The sequence below is a fragment of the Atractosteus spatula genome, chromosome 13 (assembly GCF_055471065.1).
Source record: "Atractosteus spatula isolate fAtrSpa1 chromosome 13, fAtrSpa1.hap1, whole genome shotgun sequence".
Classification (NCBI taxonomy): domain Eukaryota; kingdom Metazoa; phylum Chordata; class Actinopteri; order Semionotiformes; family Lepisosteidae; genus Atractosteus; species Atractosteus spatula.
In genome coordinates, this window is record NC_142718.1 from 6898328 (window position 1) to 6918254 (window position 19927).

General features: G+C 40.6%; 1 protein-coding gene across 2 annotated transcripts; it reads left to right on the plus strand.

Annotated features, from left to right (window-relative positions):
• The first annotated feature begins 7336 nt into the window (after nt 1–7336).
• On the plus strand, nt 7337–18769 carry tmem198aa (transmembrane protein 198aa). 2 transcript variants are annotated; one of them, XM_088930730.1, is made up of 5 exons: nt 7337–7503; nt 11448–12023; nt 14183–14406; nt 17198–17236; nt 18280–18426. In XM_088930730.1, the coding sequence occupies exons 1-5, from the start codon at nt 7338–7340 to the stop codon at nt 18424–18426; spliced, it is 1152 nt and encodes a 383-aa protein (XP_088786856.1). In that variant the 5' UTR covers nt 7337. The 2 variants fall into 2 exon arrangements, with proteins under 2 accessions (XP_088786856.1, XP_088786855.1); XM_088930729.1 differs by lacking the exon at nt 17198–17236 and having other exon boundaries at nt 18280–18769.
• Nucleotides 18770–19927: the final 1158 nt, after the last annotated feature.

Consider the following 19927-nt stretch of genomic DNA (forward strand, 5'->3'; position numbering starts at 1 on the left):
GCCAGGTTCAGAGACTAGCAACTGTTCCCTATAGGTTCTGTTATTCATTGCCTTCAAAATCTATGTATGAATCAGTCATAATAAGCGTATTGTTTATTCTGTTTTCTGAACTGTGAAATGGACCTGTATCTGTAAATATATCGGACAAATATACAATATTCATACTGTACACGTACAAATATACATATATACATACTGTGTGGCTGATGAAGTTATTTAACATTTTGTACCAGTTTGCACCATATTTCTCAGCAAGTTGGAGACTGGCAGTAAATGTATTAATTTTTTATATTTTGTACTGGATGTTTTTGGTATTTGATGCATTTGTATTTTTTATACGTTTTAGTACCCACCAGACACAGCTTGTATTTCTTTGATGCATCAGGTTTAGATAGCAGAGTGCCCTGTGGAGACTCTTTTGTTGTTTAGAAATCAATCTTTTTCTTCTGTGTCTTTAAGTTGCTGCAAGTTTCATCTTTGAGGGAAGTGAAAGGGGCAACTTTGGCTTATAGAAGGGCTGGACTCAAGAATGTGCAGTCTTTGTATATACGTTTCTATGCGTCTTAAAACTTGTAAATATTAATTTCTCTTTTGAATCTGCGCCCCTTCGTTTCTCTGCCATAACATTGTGCCAGGGAAAGAAAAAAAAAAGCATCTGCTTGAAAGGTTTTTTGTTCCTGACTGTATGCGGGGCTTGTTATCTAGTTTCAGAATTATTTTTCATGTTACCTTTATACAACAGCACCACCTGTTTAGTTCCAGTTGGTGTCAGGACCCCCTTTTAGTTAAAGTATTCAATTCTATTCTTGTTCTGTGGGTGTTCACTTTGCTAATTTAGATTGTGCTTGTTCTGGTTCTCCTGAAATAGTTCCTTGCAGAACAATATTGAGTATATATATAATGTTACAGCTTTAGAATCAAAGCTCTTGTTTGAAAGACGTGTATTTCTGTTTACAATACAAACATGAAAAGGAGTGGGACAAATACTGAAAAGGTATGGTTTTTTAGTGTATAATGAGAGGTATTCATAGTATGACAAAGACTGTTGGTTCCAAAACTCGAGATAATTGATTTTAGCAAAAGAAAAGAAATGGTTGTCAAGTTCAAATGCACGTAAATGCACGAGACTTGGGTGGTGAATGCCATTGCTTGGCGTTGGTCCCGAGTTTGATTCCCAATTTGTATTACCTGCTGTGTGGAGCTTGCATGTTCTTCCATGTTCAAGAGGGGTTTTCTGGGAGCTCTGGTTTCCTCCCACCTTTCCTCCTTTGTCCCCCAGAAAGAAACCCCAGGTTATGGTGTCTCTTAATTGTCCCTTTGTGCTTCTGTATGTTGTCTGTAATACATCAGCATCCAGGGGCTGTAGTTTTGCCCTGTCCATTAGGGACAGATTCGGGGTTACTGCAGGAATAAGCAGCCTTCAAATAATGGGTGGAAGGAAATGCAAGATTTTAAAAAAAAATGTAATCAGTCTAGAAGTGTTGACTGTCTCTTGAGTGTATAGAGGTAAACTGGAGCTTAACCTTCCAAAACCTTGTACTGTACCATGAGAGGAAGAAATAACTTATTCTTAGATACACCCGTGAGGAAGACATTAAAATTTATTGCCTTCTCATTCTTCTGCAGGGAAGAAAAAAAAGAGATTTTAAACATTGAAGAAACAATTGCACATATAACACTCGAAATGTCAAACTAAGGTAAAAACAACAACAGTAATAAGGTTTAAGCTTGACCAAAGCTATTTTCTTTCTATTTAAACCTTTCACATTTTTGGAGCTGATCTCCATATGAAGTGTCATTTAATATATCTGTGGTCTGATAACATATTACAACCTCAGTGATGATGGTGAAATATCTAGTTCTGTATTTTCCTGTTTTTCTAGTTTTCCTTGTTTATTAGAGCTGATCTGATTTATCTCTGATTTTTGAGACATTGCTAATGATTGAGAAGATGACAGAGATGGTTCATGTACCTTGTCTAAGTACGGTATACTTTTCCACCTTGTTTTTCTTCTTTGTTTTTAGTCTAAAACACTGTAATGTTCGTTGGGCACAGCATCTCTGGAAAATCTGTATATATTCTTGTTTTTTTTGTTCAATAATTGCTTCTGTATTTTCTTCCTCATGGAGTTGGGGTTTAAGTAAATAAAAATGAAATGATTATTAAAAAGAAGGTTCAGGCAAGTGACTTCACAGAAGGCATAGATTTTACGTGCTCGTGCCTCTGGTGCTTTACTGAAGCCAACAGCAGACCAGACTGATGCGTTTATTCAGAGAACCACACAAGCTTGCAGGCCATGGTTTGCAGACCAAGAGAAGCATAGACAGTTTTAGCTCCAAGAATCTGGAGAACCATGATTCAAATGGTAAATGTCATGTATTGAGAGAAGACCGCAGAATGACCCATGAACATCTGTAAACATTTGGTGGAATGGTCATTTCAAAGAGTTACAGCTGCAATTCTTACTGGTGCTATTTTGACTCTTGGGTTGAGCAGTAGAGCAGATAAACATTTTGTGAATGGCTCACCTGTGTTTTTAAGGGACTTTTACATGTAAGGGTGGCACAGTGGTTAGTATTGCTGCCTCACAGCTCTGGGGCCCTGGTTTCTGTTCCTGGGGTGCTACCTGTGTGGAGTTTGTATGTTCTTCCTGGGTTTGTGTGGGTTTCCTCTCTCAGTCCAAAGACGCTCTGGTAAGTTAATTGGCTCCTGGGAACATTGGCGTGTGAGAGTGTACAGTGTACGTGTGTGCCCTGTGATGGGCTGGTATCCTGTCCAGGATATTTCTTGCCTTGTGCCCGTTGCTTGCTGGGATAGGCTCTAGGTTCCAGCTCCCTGGCAACACTGTATTGGATAATGTGGCTTGAACACAGATGAATGAATAGATGTTACATCTGAATCCAAAAGGCTATAGTAAATACTATGGCTTCTGAAAAAGGATTATAAATAGGTACAGAAGGACAAACCTCAAGGGAAGAATGAAAGGTAACAGAGTGTATCAATTCCAATAGGACTCCCTGCTTCCAGACCCCATTCTAGTCAACCATCTCCAGCACTTTACCATTTCTCTTTTCTGAAGCAGTGGTGGGAAAGATGGCCATATCTCTGTCCACACTGTACAAGACTGATTGCTGCATTATAAGAACAGATGGTGGAAATTTATTGCTTTATTAAAATGCAGTGCCGCTGCCAGTTCAGTACATGCCTCAAACCTCGATTCCAGACAGGAAGCAATATTACAGAAATGGACAGCTGAAAAGGGATTATTGGTGTGGTACCTGAGCGATTATTGTGATGTTTTTTTGACGCACTGTCCAAGTGTTGTCCTTTGTCATCCTGTGGGGGCACTCGTTTGGAAATCGTGGCTCCAAAGGAAGAGTGCCTCCTGCTGGTCTACATACTGTATACCACTTTCAACAGAAATCCTTAGAGGTCTCCCATTGAAATACTGGGCACTGTAGATGCATCTACCCCAGCCATAATGACTTTACAAAGGTATTTTGGACCAATCTTTTGAAATAAGCCTGTTCGAACCGCGCCATACATCTTCTTCACCATCTTCTGCATTGTACCTCCTCTTCTGATGTAGTCTTTTACTTGGACAAAGGCAAGGTACTAGAAACACTGTAACACCATTTACTGTAACACTGAGCTACATTGAGAACAACTGGCAGCCCACTGAAGCTCAGCAGTTGTGAGCCTGGTCAGTACCTGGATGGGAGACCTCCTGGGAAAGCTAAGGTTGCTGCTGGAAGAGGTATTAGAGGGGGCAGTAGGGGGCGCTCACCCTGCAGTCTGTGTGGGTCCTAATGCCCCAGTATAGTGACAGGGACACAATACTGTAAAAAGGTGCCATCCTTCGGTTGAGGCATAAAACCATGGCCCTGATGCTCTGCGGTCATTAGAAATCCCAGGGTGTTTCTTGAAAAGAGTAGGGGTGTTACCCCCAGCATCCTGTCCAAATTCCAAATTCCACTGTCCTTTACCCATCATGGCCTCCTAATAATCCCCAACTATGAATTGCTCTGCTCTGCATTATTCTGCTCTCCTCTCCACTGATAGGTGGTGTGTAGTGAGCTTACTGGTGCACTCTGGCTGACGTCGCATTATCCAGGTGGGGCTGCACATTGGTGGTGGTGGATGGGATTCCCCATTACCTGTAAAGCGCTTTGAGTGGAGTGTTCAGAAAAGCTCTATATAAGTGTAAGCAATTATTATTATTATTATTATTATTATTATTATTATTATTAAAATGTGTGGCACTGCAGAGGTTTTCCAAGGTAAAACTATGCTGCTCACCACTAGAGGGCAAAGTAAGATAACTGGCTCAGTCCTCACCTTTCTGACATTGGCATGGGGATGAATTACAAGATCGTCACCCACAGCTGCTCCCACTCAGAAGGGTCAGCTATGTCAGATTCCTCTGTGGATTTCTTGGCGTTTCGTGATAGAACCCTGTCTACGGCTCACAAGCCAGGATGCTATTTTCTTTCCCCTCTTTTGTAGAGGTAAAATTGCAATAAATCCACCTTAAGAGCCTTCAAAATCCACCTTAAGAGCCTATCTTTAAATACATCTCCTTTTTAAAGAAGCAATCCCACATCGATAATCTAGCTCCTCCAGAGATACCGAAAAATACCTTGGTGATAGATGTGACAAGGAAGAACAGACTCGATCACAAATGATAGTGTTGGAATGCTTGTCTAAAATCTTTGTAGTTCTTTCCTACAATGTCTATTGCTACCATCATTTGAATGAGGGGTAGATAAGCCCGTCTGTGTGGAAACAAATGCTTTTTTCAATCCCAGGTCATTCAGACCCTCAGTAAACCACATTAAAAGACTGATTTTGGACTTTCATCGTGTCCTGAATTGTCTTTGCATCTCAAAAACACCAGACCAGAGTGACTATGACACCCTGCAAACTCTGCAGTAGCTTTGGGAGAGTTTGCACTGATCGCAGGACCAGCACATCCCTCACTGTTGTGAACCGAACCTTCCCTTGTGATCCTGCTTTGTGCCCATTGCTTGCCAGGATAGACTCAGGCTCCCCTGAGACCCTGTATTGGATCGAGTGGATGAGGAAGAAAGAGCTATAGCATTAAGAGACTTCAGAAGCTGTAAGCTAAATGCTATATAAAGTCTCTTTTATGTACCACTTTAATTGAGGTTTTTACAGTGGTTTTTAACTTTTTCTGGGACCTCTGTTGCGTGGTAATACAGGTAATACATCATGAGGAGGGCTTTGATATATGTTGTGCTGGATAAAGTAATTTTTCATTTTCAGCAGCATGAAGTTATATAAAAGGTTGTGGGGCTGGCTGTTTTGTAGATAGTTTTACCCTAACAGAGGAACTTTTCACAGATTTTCGGTTTTAATCACCTGATTCAGAGAAAAATGGCGACCGGTGCTCCTTTGAAAACCTTTGCGTTTCTATATGACGAAAGCCTGTCCTTTTATTCTCTCTTTTTGTTGAGCTCGGCACTGCTGAGCTGGAGAGTGGCAGAAAGGCTCCTGGAGATGCCTCGTAATACCTTGATCACAAGTTGACAGTTGCAACTTTGATGCTGTGTTCCCTAGCAACAGTCTGAGTACTGCAGGAGCTTAAAAACAAGGCTGACTAACCGTAACCTTGGGGCAAGGAAAGGAAGTGGGGATTGGGGGGTGTTAAGCTGTTGAAAGGCATTTAATCTCAAAATCTCTCTCTTTTCCATTTGAGAATGGCACACAGAATCTGTCTATCGAATCAGAAGGCAGGATGCAGCAACACACAGACATTTCTATTAGTGTTAAAAATTCACTCCATCAGTACAAATTTCAGCCCTTCATTCAAAAGACTGTTCAATACCCCAGCTTTGTTCTGCCCTTGTGGTAAAATATTTCCAAAAAATAAAGACTTAATATAAGAAGACTTAAGAGTTCGTCAAAACAGCCAGTTTCCTTACTCTGGCAATGTTCTTGACGGAGGCGGCAGGATTTTGAGAATTCAAATCAGTTTTTCTGATAAATGATCACGTCATGACAGCCATGGTCACTGTTACTTACTCATTCACTACTCCTTATTCACTTTGCTACAGTATGTAATGGATGAATCGTGATGAGTGACATGTTATTCATTACTTCTAAATTTGTGGTTCTCGGCCTCAGAATACTTCTTTTATTCTGGTCTTCAGATACAAATTGACTTCAGGCATCAAACACAGATGTAGAATTTTTGCATTTAGTAGTCAAAAATGGTCAGCTTTATCTTTTGAGATTAACAGAGGTTTGAGGGAAATTTTATATAATAAAAGCTTATCTGTTATCTGTAAAATGAATAAAGGATTTCCTTCATATAGTCTTATCATCTACCTGTTGTTAATGAAAAAAATTGCATGTGTTGCTTATTAGAATTGCGTGTGTTTTGCTTGCATCATTTTGTGTATTTATCAGGTCTTGAATCTGAAAATATTTTACTCATTATGTTTAGCACTTATTGTTTTAGTCTTTGTTCACTGTCCACCTTCCGAAGGGAACTGTAACTCCAAAAAAGAGGGGAAGCGAATTTGTGAGGCCTGTGTTACAAATTGAAAAATTATTACACAACGCCACATCAAAAGCATGGCTTCTGGATATCTCCCATGCCATGTTGTCAACAGAAAAAAAAAAACACCATATGGAGGTAAACAAATCTGGCTTCTTGATCTAATGCAGATCTAGAATGCATGATTCATAAGCTTGTGTCCCTAAAGCAACAGCTTCTCTCAGGGTGTAAATCAACAGACTACAAGTCAAATGCACTGTCTGCCAACGTACATGAAATGGAGGAGGTGTATTAGACCTCATTCTGTCTCCTGGTTCCCGTGTGCTTGCACTGCTTTATTCTGAAGATGTTGTTCACGACATTACCCCTTCTTTCTATTGCATTTCCAGCCTTACTGCTAGCATTTTGTATGAAAATGCCCTTTCTGAGCGATTTTATTAAAGTCAACATTTCCAGTCGATAATTCCATGGTAATAATAATTCAGAACGATAAATTCTTAAAGTGTAATAGGAATGCTGTTCAGTGAGTTCTACATAGAATATGGCTTATACAGCATATGTTGCCTATATACTGTAGCTTTTGCTCTGAATGCTCAGGAATGCTTTCTGTTGGTGTGAAGACATTTCAAACAACTCGATGGACCATTTGAACTGTCAGCGCTAATAAAGTGAGGGAACTGAGAAAAAATGTGAGTTAAAAAAACCCTTTTGAAGACCCTCTGTGCTGATTTTAATCCTCTCCTCTCCATCTTGACAGGCGCCCTCTTGTGGCTGGGAAGTGTGCCCTGATACCCTCCCCTTCCCCTCGGTACCATGACCTCCACCCTGCAGACGCTACACTTCAAGCTGCCCCCTCCAGGGGACGGCAGCCTGGAGCACCTCTATGACTGCGACCAGGAGATCGAGAGGCGCTACGAGATTGTCCCTTCTGTGGTCTGTGCCATGTGCTGCCTCTTTGGGATCATCTACTGCTTCTTTGGTAAGAAAACGCATTGGCTGCCCACTCTGGAATGTCAGGCAACTGAAGCTCATTTCCCGGCAAGCTTCGGTGTCTCAGATGCTGGATCTTGTCAAGCCAGAGAAAGGCGCCAAAGGCATGGCAGTTCGATATAAGAAAACCAGAAAAGAAAAGAAAGAAAATGAGCTTGGATGGTGATATTCCTCCTGGAACAAAGATATCAGTTCAGTGCCCCCAGAGAGCTGACTGTCCTATCTGGAGTGCCTTCTTCAAAGTGAAAAGTAAAATTAAAGCCTTGTCCACACTGAATATAGGATCAAGTAAAGGTTTATTCCATGCTGTAAAGAGGAGAAAAGAAACACAGCGTTTTTGCTGTGGAGCCTTCTTCCGGTGTCACACTGAATATAGATGTTAATATCAAGGACTGAGCCGTTTATCCCTGTTTTGTGACAAAATCCAAAAAGAAAGATAGAAAATCTGACCTGCCTAAATTTGGGTGAAAGATATCTGATACAAATATCTGATTTCCTGCACACCAGTCCATTGTAGTGTGGAGAAGTGCTTTTAGGAGTTAGGATCATAATAACAGACTCAATCAGTGGATGTAAATTGCTGAAGGAAATTAAGAATCAGGAATCGGGAATACAGTACAGTATGTCTGCTTGATGTTATTTCAGCAGCAGGGAATCCCCTGGGATTTTGTCAAGCATCTATCCCTAATAATCCTATCATAACCCTGAAATAAGCGAAAGCTTAATGCCGGCAACGGAGTGCATTGGATCTCTCAGACATAAGCTTTCCCAGTGATGGCAAAAATGTCGGCATAGTTACAACTAAAAATATCCGGCAACAATCAGGATTGTTTGGTTTCATGCAGTGTTGCTCAGTCCGGGATTGAAAGTCCTTCTGTGTCTTCTGGTTTGTATTAAAAATTATAAGGTGCTTCCCGGCTTGCAAACAGGGCTCAGTGATCATGGGTTCGAGCCTGAGTCATGTCCTAAACCAACAGTGTCCCAAGGGGGTTTATTCAGCCAGGGGTCTTGTTTCTTAAAGGCACAGTGACTATTGTGATCCTCAAAATGTTGGTAGGTGTGCAGTATAGCCGGTAATGGCCTCTCAACCAGTTGGCACTAAAACACTAGTAGGGGGCCTGTGTTGCCTGTGAGATGTTAGAAAACATGTTTTTTGAAGGTGGGTGTGTCAGCGGAGAATGCCTACACTTCCTCCATCTCTCCTGTGTCAAAAACATGTCAAAACCCCTCACAAGTAATGGCCTTTTTGTTTGATGGTAGTTGATGAGAAGGGCGAAAATTTGTACTCGGTCAAAGCCAGTTCAGTGCACATTTTAAGTGGTAGAAAATTAAAAAGTTCTTGCCAGGTTTCATTTAGGCCGAATAATAAAGGGAACTAAGTATCACATAGTGTGCCAAGGCTATGATTGAAAATCCTAATTTAAAGAGTACAAACAACACTAATCATTGGCAAACATTTTTATCTCTTTCTCCAACCTCTTATCTGTGGGCTTTTCATGTAGAGCACTGAATTGCTCATCATATGAATGGTTCCTGTCTTCTCAGTATCGCCTAGTTCTCTCTTCCCAACACTGTGTTTATGGGCCTAGAATCAGAATACTAAATCCGACTTGGAGAGAGATTATTTGAAAGGCAACATGGGATCTCTGAGGGACTGGATTAGGATAGCCTGGTGGATGAGGGGGTGTTGGGTCAACAGTATGTAGGGGATGGAGGGTTCTTTTGTAAATTCTTAAGAGACACAGCAGGCAAATTATTAATTTAGTGCCCTGCTGAGAAACTTCCCTGAAATGTTGGTAGAATTACAGTTAATTTGAAAAAAGGCTTTTCCTCAGAAAATTATATTTTTTAGAGCATAAGACATTTTTGCTATAGAGAACATACTGTAACACCCAGGAAATAACTCCCTTTACGTTGAGCAAGAAACACAATATACAGTACTGTGCTTATTTATGGACTGTCAAAGTTGTAAGATATCTTAATCCATCTCTGGAAATGAAAATGAAGTCCTTCAAGAACGGAGCTCAGCCAATGATGATCAATGATCACAGATGACCCTTTGTCTTGTTGAGATCACTTTTCTTCTGCATGTTACAGTATGTTTATTCTTTTTCATAATTTGTTTGATAGGACCAATGCCTATTCTAAATGCTTCACAAGGTTTCAATGTGTACAGTACAAGTATCCCCCTGCCAAAAACTTAGCGATATATGCAGTACGTATCATAGTGATTGAAGGCCGGTCCGCCCAGTGTCTACTTTTGGCATGGCCTGGATTTCAGCCAGTAACCTCCACTCAATCAAGACCTGTTCTGCACACTGTGCATAGAATTAATACAGCAAGGAGATCCCAATTCAAACCTTATTACTTGCTTTAGTTTTCCAATTATACAGAGGATTACCATCAGATGTTGATCTCAGAAAAACGTAATGGTTTCTGTAAATCATTGTGTTGTATCTTGTTGTTTTTTTATTAATTTGGAGATGCGCTTTCCAAGTATTAATGTTATTCCTTAACAAATTCCATCCCTGCTGTGGTGGTACTGTATTTTCCTTTTCAAGCTAATTCTGTATGCTTGGCCAACAAATCATATAATAAGATCTGATGCAGTACTCTTTTTTTTCTGATTTAAATGAATACATTTTTGTCTGTTGTTTTGCGTCTGCTTACTGGAGCAGCGTTTACAGGATATGGTCATTTGCGGATCTTCTACTTTTAACACCACAAGGCGTTTACTGTAGTTCCATTGAATCTTAAAATTGTGAGTTTTATAAATTATGAAATACTCCATAAATACATGCAGAATAAAAGTGTACTCCCACTCCCAGGTTTTTTTTTACCTAATTGTCAGTTTTTATTTTTATGACTAAAAAATAACATTTAAAAATGATTTATTAAAAATTGGCATCAAATTATTAATTGGCTGTGTTTTATGGGTTTAATTAAACTCAGTTCCCAAATGCAGTGCATGTGCTCCAAGGTTCTTCTGACACTGTATTATAAGATGTGCTGTATAAGACTCTTGGTTTAGATTAGGATTTCAGCCAAACAGTAAGGGAGAAGTGCTCTTTAATAAATTTAGATTCAACTAACTGCAATAGCCTTAAATAGAAAAGCCAGTAAGGAATATGTATGTAGTAGTGGATGAATGTGCTGGTTTTCAAAAGGAAAACACAAAGAATAGTTCCCAGTTTATAGTATTTGAAATGCCACATTCCAACATCTGTCAGTTGCAGGATGATATTTTTAAAGAATTTTTTGTGAATGTCACAAATGTCTAGTTAGTTGGCTTTTGGGGAAAATTGGCCTGAGGTGTGAGTGTGCGTGTCGGTGTTTGTACCGTATGTGTGGCCTGTGCTGGACGGGCGTCCTGTCAAGGGTGTACCCTGCCTTGTGCCCATTGATTGCCAGGATAGGCTCCAGCTCCCCCATGACCCTGTACTGGAAGAAGCACCGAGAAGGTGGCTGGATGTTTCCAGTTTTCCAAGGCGTTGTAGTGAATAATTAAAAAAAACTCAAACTTTGTGTACATTCTTCTTTCTTAAAACAATTTTTGTACTTTGAGCTACACTCCCCCCAATATTGTCTAATTGTCTAATATTGAGTTATTTGATAAAAGGTAACACTATTTGCTGCGGTTCATACATTCATTGATCGGTATGGCACAGCAGTTGTCCGCAGTAACTATTCTATAGCAGAACGCTACTACAAAGTACTTTATATGAAAATGTAAGCCTTTTGTACAGCAGTAAGTACTGTACCTGCAGTAGGCCTGCAGGAAAGCAATAATGGGTTAGCATTTCTTCTAAATTTTTGATGTAGAAATCAAAAAGATTTTTGAAAGGGGTCATTCATTATTTCCTTTAACTTCTTTACTTGTAAAGAGAGAACCATCTTTAAAACATTCCCCACGACTCTCATCTCGTTGCCCAGGTTACCGCTGCTTCAAAGCCGTCATGTTCCTGACTGGGCTGATGTTTGGCTCCATCATTATCTTCATGCTGTGCTACAAGGAGAGGGTCCTGGACACGCAGCTGAGCGTGGAAGCCAGCGTGGGCATTGGCCTTGGCATCGGGGTGCTGTGCGGCCTGGTCACCATGCTGGTGCGCAGCGTGGGCCTCTTCATGGTAGGCCTGCTATTGGGCCTCCTGGTCGCTGTGGCGACCCTGGTGGTGATGGAGCAGTTCTACCACCCTCCCACTGTGTGGATCCCTCTCGGCCTCCTCCTTGGCACTGGCATGCTGTTTGCCGTGCTCACCCTGCAGTGGCAGCGCTGCTTCACCACGCTGTCCACCGCCGTGTTCGGCAGCGCGGTGATCACCGTCACCGTGGACTACTTCATCGAGCTCTTCCTGCTGGTGCGGTACGTGTACGAGCGGATAAAGGTGGCGCCGGCCCGGCCCGTGTGCTGGTTCAGCTGGGTGATCCTGGGCGTGTGGCCCGTTCTGACGCTTCTGGGGGTCCTGGTCCAGTGGAAAGTGACGGCTGAGGGCTACTCCCACACCGAAGGTGAGTGGCAGGGCTAACTGCCGCGGTCTTGCGATCGTCCCCACCTCTGACTCAATTGCCATATATGTATTAATCTTGTAGACAAAAGTGCTGGACGAAAGCTGTAGAAATGTTATATCTCTCTTCTCTTCTCTGTGTTATTCCTGCTTTATGCAGAACTCTGTTGTCATCTAATGAAATTCCACCCATTTACTTTTCAAATTAACAGCTAGATCTGCGTTTTGTAATGCATAATGAAGCCTTTTAGCTTTATGGGGGTGTAGAGAACAAAAAACAGGTGTTAATGACCAGGAACACTTGCCAACAAGTCAATTAGGTTTGCCCATTAATTAGGTTGCATTAAATACTACAGCACACATTGGCTTATTAAGTAGAGTTTACATTGTGTTGTTGTGATTTTTTAGGATTCTGATCAGTACAGATTTCTGCATCAAGTCTGTTATTTTCGCATTCAATATAAGCAGTGTTATCTACAAATTAATTACAGCTGCTATTGCTTAACTGCTAATGGCTGCTTGGAATAATTATTTATTCATAACATGGAAATGTTATAACTCCCGATTATGTCTGAGACTTTGAATAGCAGTGTACACTGTACAGTATTCATAGTATATTGTAGGATAAGACATGTTTAGTATTGAAATATTTGCTGAGTAAACTGTAACCTACTGTAATGGAAGCAGGGTGCTAATTTGAGTTTGTTGCAATTAAGGATAGATTTAATACCAAACTGTAGACGATTTAATTTGGTTCATTTCCCTGCAAATGGTTCTCAGTGGTGCAACTGGTATTCATTTATGCATTGGTCATAGTCCAGTCGTTAGCGCTAATCATAGGATCCTTCACATTTAATATGCTACTTTTAGTACATTGCATTAGATGCAAATTGAGTTTCCCTGCTACAATTCTTGGTCTCTGCAGAGCCCCTGAAGATTTGTGATATTTGAGCTAATTGTTAGCTTGCTGAAAAATAGTCATTATCTTCTCACTTGCACCTATTCAATAGGTTTTTCAGGTATCCTAAGCAAGTAATGATTTAAAGAATTTAAAACTTGCTGGACTTTGCCCCTTGAAGGTCTGAAGCCTGGCAAAGTGTTTGCAAATCCTGTCCTCTGTTGAATCTAAGCCTTGCTCGGTCTGTTTTGAAGATTGTGTTTCTGCTTATCATAGTTCAATTAACATTCGAGTTTCCTTTGTGTCTTCCCATATATTCTTATGCTCAAATAGCTGCTTTGTAATTTTGTCTCTTCACTGCTCCAAAATATTCAAATTGGATTGAAATGACTTCCTCTACAACATCCGATGGTTTTGACTAGCTAAATATTGCTGTCATGTTAAGACTTTCCCTGGGGCTGACACCTGTGTTTTAATCCTGCTGCTTTTAAAACACTTACAGTAATTTGACATGCAGATGGCTGTTTTGACATTTGATCTTTGCACTGAAGTTCCTGTCTTTCGCTAGATATTGTAGTTGTGTCATTAAACGTACACCGCTTTATGAAGTTTGAAAGTTATCATTTGTAAATGTATGAATAAATTGCAGTTTTTAGAGTTCAGGCTAACTTAAGTAAGTTCAGTAAGGACTGAGATTGTGAAAGATGGATACAGCATTGTTAAGTTAACTCTATCCCTGTGCGGTGATTCTTTTGCTTTTAGAGGAAGTGCAATAAATGAGACATTTTTGACAACACACTTCCTTAGCTGAATTTATCCTGTGGTATGATACCGTATATGTACAATTGCATCCAGTCATATATTGTGCTGAATTAGCTATCCATATCTGTTCTGTCAGAGGTGCGTTTATGCATTGTGGTTTTCGTTATAGAGAAGTCCTAAACAACTTCTATGCTATGGTATACCAGTTCCAAACAATGGGTCATATCTATACGTCTACATACTAGGATGATAGGAACATGTTACATGATATGTACAGTAGAAACATTACAGGAAAAAGAACACAGATTATGTACCGTAGGTACTCTTCAATTTTCTAAGTCACTGCTGCTTTTGATGTATCAGTGAATGGTGTGCAGTAATGCATGGTCTATACAGCTGTATTGAACCTTAGAGCACAGCATGTGATATGCGTTGTATCTCCGCCCATGCCACGCCCACCCTGTGCCCCGCCCCCTCCTGCCCCGCCCCCTCTGCTGTCACAGTGATCATCAGTCGGCAGCAGCGCCGAGTGCAGCTGATGCGGATCCGGCAGAAGGAGGAGCGCAAGGACCGCAAGAAGAAGAAGAAACAACAGCAGCAGCAGCAGCAGCAGCAACAGCACCATCATCACCATCACCAGCATCCCACCAAGCCCCTGCACCCGGAACCGGCTTACCGCCGCAAGCCCAACCCAATCCGTCGATTTGATGGCGATGTGCTGTCACCGGTAAGACCCTGCGACTATCCAACATCCTGCCTCTTGCAGTTTCTCGTGTACCTGTGTAGATAAAGGGTTGCACACGAGAGGAGGAAGTTCAATGGGTTCCAGTCCAGAATATCCTTATACATCATCCATCCATTTTCTTACCACTTCAGGGTTCTAATTCAGGGTTGTAGGGAAGCCAAAGTCTATCCTAGCATGCAAGAGGCACAAGACGGGATACACCCTGGATGGAACACCAGTCCATCACAGGGCGCCCAGAGATACAAACATAGCCATGCATACCAGGGCCAATTTTCCCAGAATCCAGTTAACCTACCAGTGTGCCTTTGGATTGTGGGATGTCTAGAATAGAACAACCACTGTGCCACACTTCTGCACATCCTCACATATCTGCCATAGTTTACTCTCTCTGTGATCACTGGGTCACCCCTTCTTGAGTTTCCCCTCTGTTGCCTTTCCCTGTAACAACCCCTTTTGGATTAAGAGCAAAGACAAAGACAATATTTATATTTAGTCATTTAATTATGGGGGGGATACCATGCATTAAGAGGCCTGTTTACTTCTGTTCACTTATTTTCTTTGCAAGTCTCAACTAATATCTAGTAAAATGCTAAAAATCCAGAAAAAGAAACATGCAGAATAAAAAAATTCAAATGTTAGTGTTTCAGTCTTATCTAAAGCAAAATTAAAAAACATTGGCAATAGATTTTTCCTTGCCGAAACATTGCAGATTGTTAAAATTAAGGTCAGCTTCTTCTCAGCTTCTAAGAATCCCAATGTTGTAAATATGAAGCCTTTAGTTGTTGAATTAAAGGTGCTTTCAGTTGACTTTCTTTACCGCTAAGTACTGTGTGCTGAATTTGCCACTTCACTCCCAGAACAGTTTTTACTGTTGCAACACTGAATATATTTAGCATCACAAAATAAGGTAAGATACAGTACTGTCACTGGTCTATGCCTGACAACACCTAAATCTGGAGAACATTTTTTATTCTACCACTCCAGATAAAGATATATTTTGAAAAGAAATTTAAAATATTTTGATTTTTTAATACATTGCATAATTATTTCACAGGGAATGTGAAATATTATTCAAAGCGTGTTTTATATTTCTTTTTTTCTCTCTCGCATATATAGTACCACTAGCACTATATAATGAGAAGCTTTTTTTAAGTAGGGCGGTATACAGTAACATCTTTACAAAGTATATTTTTTAAAATTAAAGGGCCTGGAGAATGATAACTGCTTTGTTTACTCACACAGAGAAGTAGATGTCTAGTTTTTGTTTTTTTGTCTCATGCAGCACCAAATTGTCTTTCCCAGTCTTGAGCAGGTATTGGTTTAATATGCCAAGTTCTAAAATCCCAGATGGTTTACACAGAAGAAGCCAGAGGCAGGTTTGTTGTGTACTTCCAAAGGGAGATTGCCAGTTTACTAACCAAAGTGACAGGTGCTTTATCAATGTAACTAGCCCCATCTGGAAATGTCATACATGAAAAGGAAACCTTTTAAAAAGTTCTGTATGCCCATAATGACAATTACCATGCTTTTTGCTACTTATAATCACATCTGTCCTCAGTATCAGACTCTTTTATTGTTTTCATAATCTTCTCATCAGTATAAATCTATTTTCAAATTGTTTCATAAGCACACTGGTGTCCCAGAGTATTTGCATTCTCTGTTGCACTTCTTCAGAACCGGCACTGGAAAAATGAGGACGCTTCAGGAAGCATAAAAGAGATGACAAACTCGGAGGTCGTCCAGCGGCCGTTTGATAAGTTTGAAAACTGGAAAGGGGAAATATTACCTCAGGAGATTGTGGCTGAGAAATTACATTTCAATTTTCTGGCAGCAGCCTGCTTTAAAAGTCTTCTGATTGCCATCCTGCTGAAGTTCATACACTCCTCAAGCTTTTATTCTCAGCAAAACCAGGTCCACCAAGTCTGGCATTCTCACAAAGCGTGTGGCTTCCTGTTCTTTGTTAGTGTGGAGGGTGAAATATGGACATGGATTTGTTGATGCGCGGAAGGCCAGATAATGCATCCTATAATTTTCCTGTGCTTACAGCACTTTTTTCTTCCTTTTTCTTCCCGTGACTTTCTGTAAGAGACCGTCACATGGCGCCATCGGCGATTTTCTCTACCTCGCAGTACATACAGGAGCTGTGGCTGTTGCAAGTCAAAACGATAGCTTGTCTCTTTGAAGATCTGCTGCCCACTTCACATCTGCAATGCACCAATCTTTGCCCTCATACAGTACTTTGGTCCCCTACAGGAAATTAAGCAGATGCCTGAAAACTAACCATTCATTTATCTGGTGATTGTTCGCAGTATCTATTACCATATCTTTTTTTTTATTTTCAGCTTTTCCAGCTTTGTCTGACCTCACACTGTGTGCAACGAGAACAGTTGCTCCATTTCCGCCCTTCATAAGAGAAATCGCATCACAACGGTCAACGCTAGCAAAAAGCTTAGCCTTCAGTTTATTGCATACTGTAGAATTTTAAAATCTGTTGAGACTGACACAAGATTGCCACACTACAACATGGTATTGTATGTCTCTGCAAATGTTTTCTGTGAGTTGTCTTCGTTCTGTGTATTATTTTGTATTAGCGTGTAAGACTTTTAAATGATATATAATTTTAAACAAAACCATTTCTCATTCCAACACCTTTTACTAACCTTTTTTTCTGATGATTTCAATTCTCAGATTGAGTACAGATATCAACGGTTATGTTTGGTAGCTGCTTTAATATTTCCATCCATCCGTCTTCTATCCAATTTATCCAATACAGGGTCTCGGGAGAGCCGGAGTCCATCCCAGCAAGCAACAGGTACAAGGCAGGATACACCCTGGATGGGACACCAGTCCATTACAGGGCACACACAGACACGCACACTCACACCAGAGCCAACTTTGCCAAAAAACAATTAACCTACCAGTATGTCTTGACTCTGTGGGAGGAAACCATCAAAAACCTATTGGAACACAGGGACAACACACAAACTTCACGCATATAACACCCCAGGAACTGAACCCAGGGCAATGCTAACCACTGTGCTACCATACCACCTGCATTAATATTACTTGAATCCCTATTCATTTTATTCGCCAGTATTTTAGATGAGTGAAATAAATCTATGGAAAAGACTAGTGGAACATATAAATTAACTGCATCACAAAGAATAAGTTTTCCATGTAAATGAAGATACAGTATGAGAACTTAATACTGTATATTACTGTACATGCTAGTGCTACAATAAATGAGCACATTTTACTCCATTCTTTCTCTGTAGTCATTTTGACACAATTAAAAGAAACCTCTCAATGAGTAAAAGTGATTGGAGCCCAGGTTGACCTGTGTTGTCCACAAGCCATTACTGATTCATGTGAATTGGATTAGCCTAAGAGTAATACAGTACTGTTCAGGCACTGCTGAAGCTGGATGACTTGGGCCCTGGTTTGCTATGCAACAGTTATCTTTTGTGAGGCTTGCAGTGTGAAAAATGGGATATGGCTCTGATAATGCCGGCTTCAGAGAGAGGCGGGCAAAGTCCTCATCCCTCTGGTGTTGGTACAGGACATGAAGCAGGAAAGTGGAGTTCGAAATGAAAACGAAAATGGAGGGGGGTGGGGGTGGTTCATGACCGCATTATAAATGTACAGTAATGTCACAAAAAGCCTTGTTTTTTTGTAATTTTTATGGCTTATTCATCTGTGGAACTCATCCAACTGTTTGTTCTTCAAACCCTGAGTTTGAATTGCCCAGAGAATCGGCTTCAACAACACGGCCGGTTATTTTGATCCACACTCTTCCTAAAAGTCTGCTCCCCTGTGCGTCTGGCCTTCAACGTTCTTATTTGCCCTCTCTTTCAGAGCTACATCCAGAGCTTCCGGGACAGGCAGACCGGGTATCCCCAGAGGGGCTTGGGCAGTGGTGCCCATACCATCGTGGACCTTGATTACGACTGTGGCTCCACGGTCCCTCTCACTGCGGGCGCAGGGCCGGCCGTCCGTGTCTAGGGCTATCCTTGAAGTCCAGTCCGGCCTGCGCAAAAAGAGGTTCCGCTCTCCAAGGGCTGGCCTGCTTTGCACTATTTCTTTCTTCCTTCCAGGCTCCGGTCATTTCCTTTTTCTCGAGAATCTGAGGATGCGTTATAATGTCTTAACCGGGTCTTTTAATGAAGTGGCCTGTTATTTCCAGCTGCTTCTTCTTGTACCAAGGGGTCAGAAGGAAGACCCTCTGTCAATTTACAAAGTCAGGTGATGCTCACAAAGCGTTGCAGAAATCCCTTCAAGCCATTGGCCCCTATTGTAATGTTTTTATTACATGACATTTTCTAGGGCCTACCTGGAAAAAAAAAAATTGTCCTTCTGTAAGGTTTATTTTAAGGACCTGTACCTAAATTAAAATATTACTTTAATTGTTTTCAAAATCCTACACGAGAATCCAAAATTCAAGTGTATCAAAAAAGTATAAAATTCTTCTGCTTCCCTTTGAATCTTAGTTTAAGGATTCCTTTATAATGTTTTATGTACATACTAGTGTAGAATTGTATTCACAGTTCAATGTCGTGGACTACAATACATTGTGAACTCATACTGTAACATGACACAGGTTATTTGCAATCATATTCATTAGGAAAAAGATATCTCATATGCTTGTTTCTAAGCTGTTATGCATTTGTGAGATTGTTATTAATTCTATTACTAATACCCTGCATTTATATAGGATTTTTCAAGTTACAGAAACTCCCAGATCTTCACAGGTAGGCAGAGGCTGAAGAGTCACTGCCAAAAACTCACTACACAGCAGCTATTAGAGAAGAGATATTAGGTTTTAGTTAAATTAATCTAAAGATTTAATAGATTTAGTTTTCAGGTCTCTAAAGATCATCATAGTTCTTGAGTTTTGTTTGTTTTTATAACTCAGAAATGATATTTTTACAAGAGCAGGAAACACCACAGTGCCATTCAGAAAAAATATGCATTAAAGCCTGTTTTGCACAAGATACGTCTTACTTTGATATGACTTAAATTATTGGCATGTTATGGGTCCACTTTTTTATACTGTTTACAAGATTAACGAGTCTAGGGGGACATTTTTCTTCTTATGATTGTATTTTCTGTGACTTGTTCTGTGGAGTAGAATCAACCCACTTTGTGTTCAGTAAGAAGTATGGCTCTGAAATCTGATCAGGCAGTTGTAAAGGCAGCAGTTGAAGCAGGACAGGTCCGTTTTATAGCAAGCTTCTTTACCATGGGTCTAGATGCTATATTGGAAGAATGCAGTAAGCAACCATTTGACAAGCTGAGACTATAGAGAGAAAAAATAATTGATTAAAATGTGAACCGCCGATGACTTTCAGCTTTGTGGTTTTCAGTCTCTAAAATTCAGAAGAAGAGCCTAGAACGGTCAGTGTGGGCCTGAGCAAAAGTATTAAAGCAGAGTTTATAGATCAAGACACTCTTGTCTGCATACACTTAATAGCCAATGAAGACCCTTGACTGTGGGCCCTTATAC

Excerpts from the sequence above, each read along its gene's own strand:
- tmem198aa (XM_088930730.1), top strand. The coding sequence starts at position 7,338 with ATGACCTCCACCCTGCAGACGCTACACTTCAAGCTGCCCCCTCCAGGG. Across the intron at positions 14,407-17,197 it reads ATGGCGATGTGCTGTCACCG|GGTCTCGGGAGAGCCGGAGT; the intron begins GTAAGACCCTGC and ends TATCCAATACAG. Across the intron at positions 17,237-18,279 it reads TCCATCCCAGCAAGCAACAG|AGCTACATCCAGAGCTTCCG; the intron begins GTACAAGGCAGG and ends CCTCTCTTTCAG.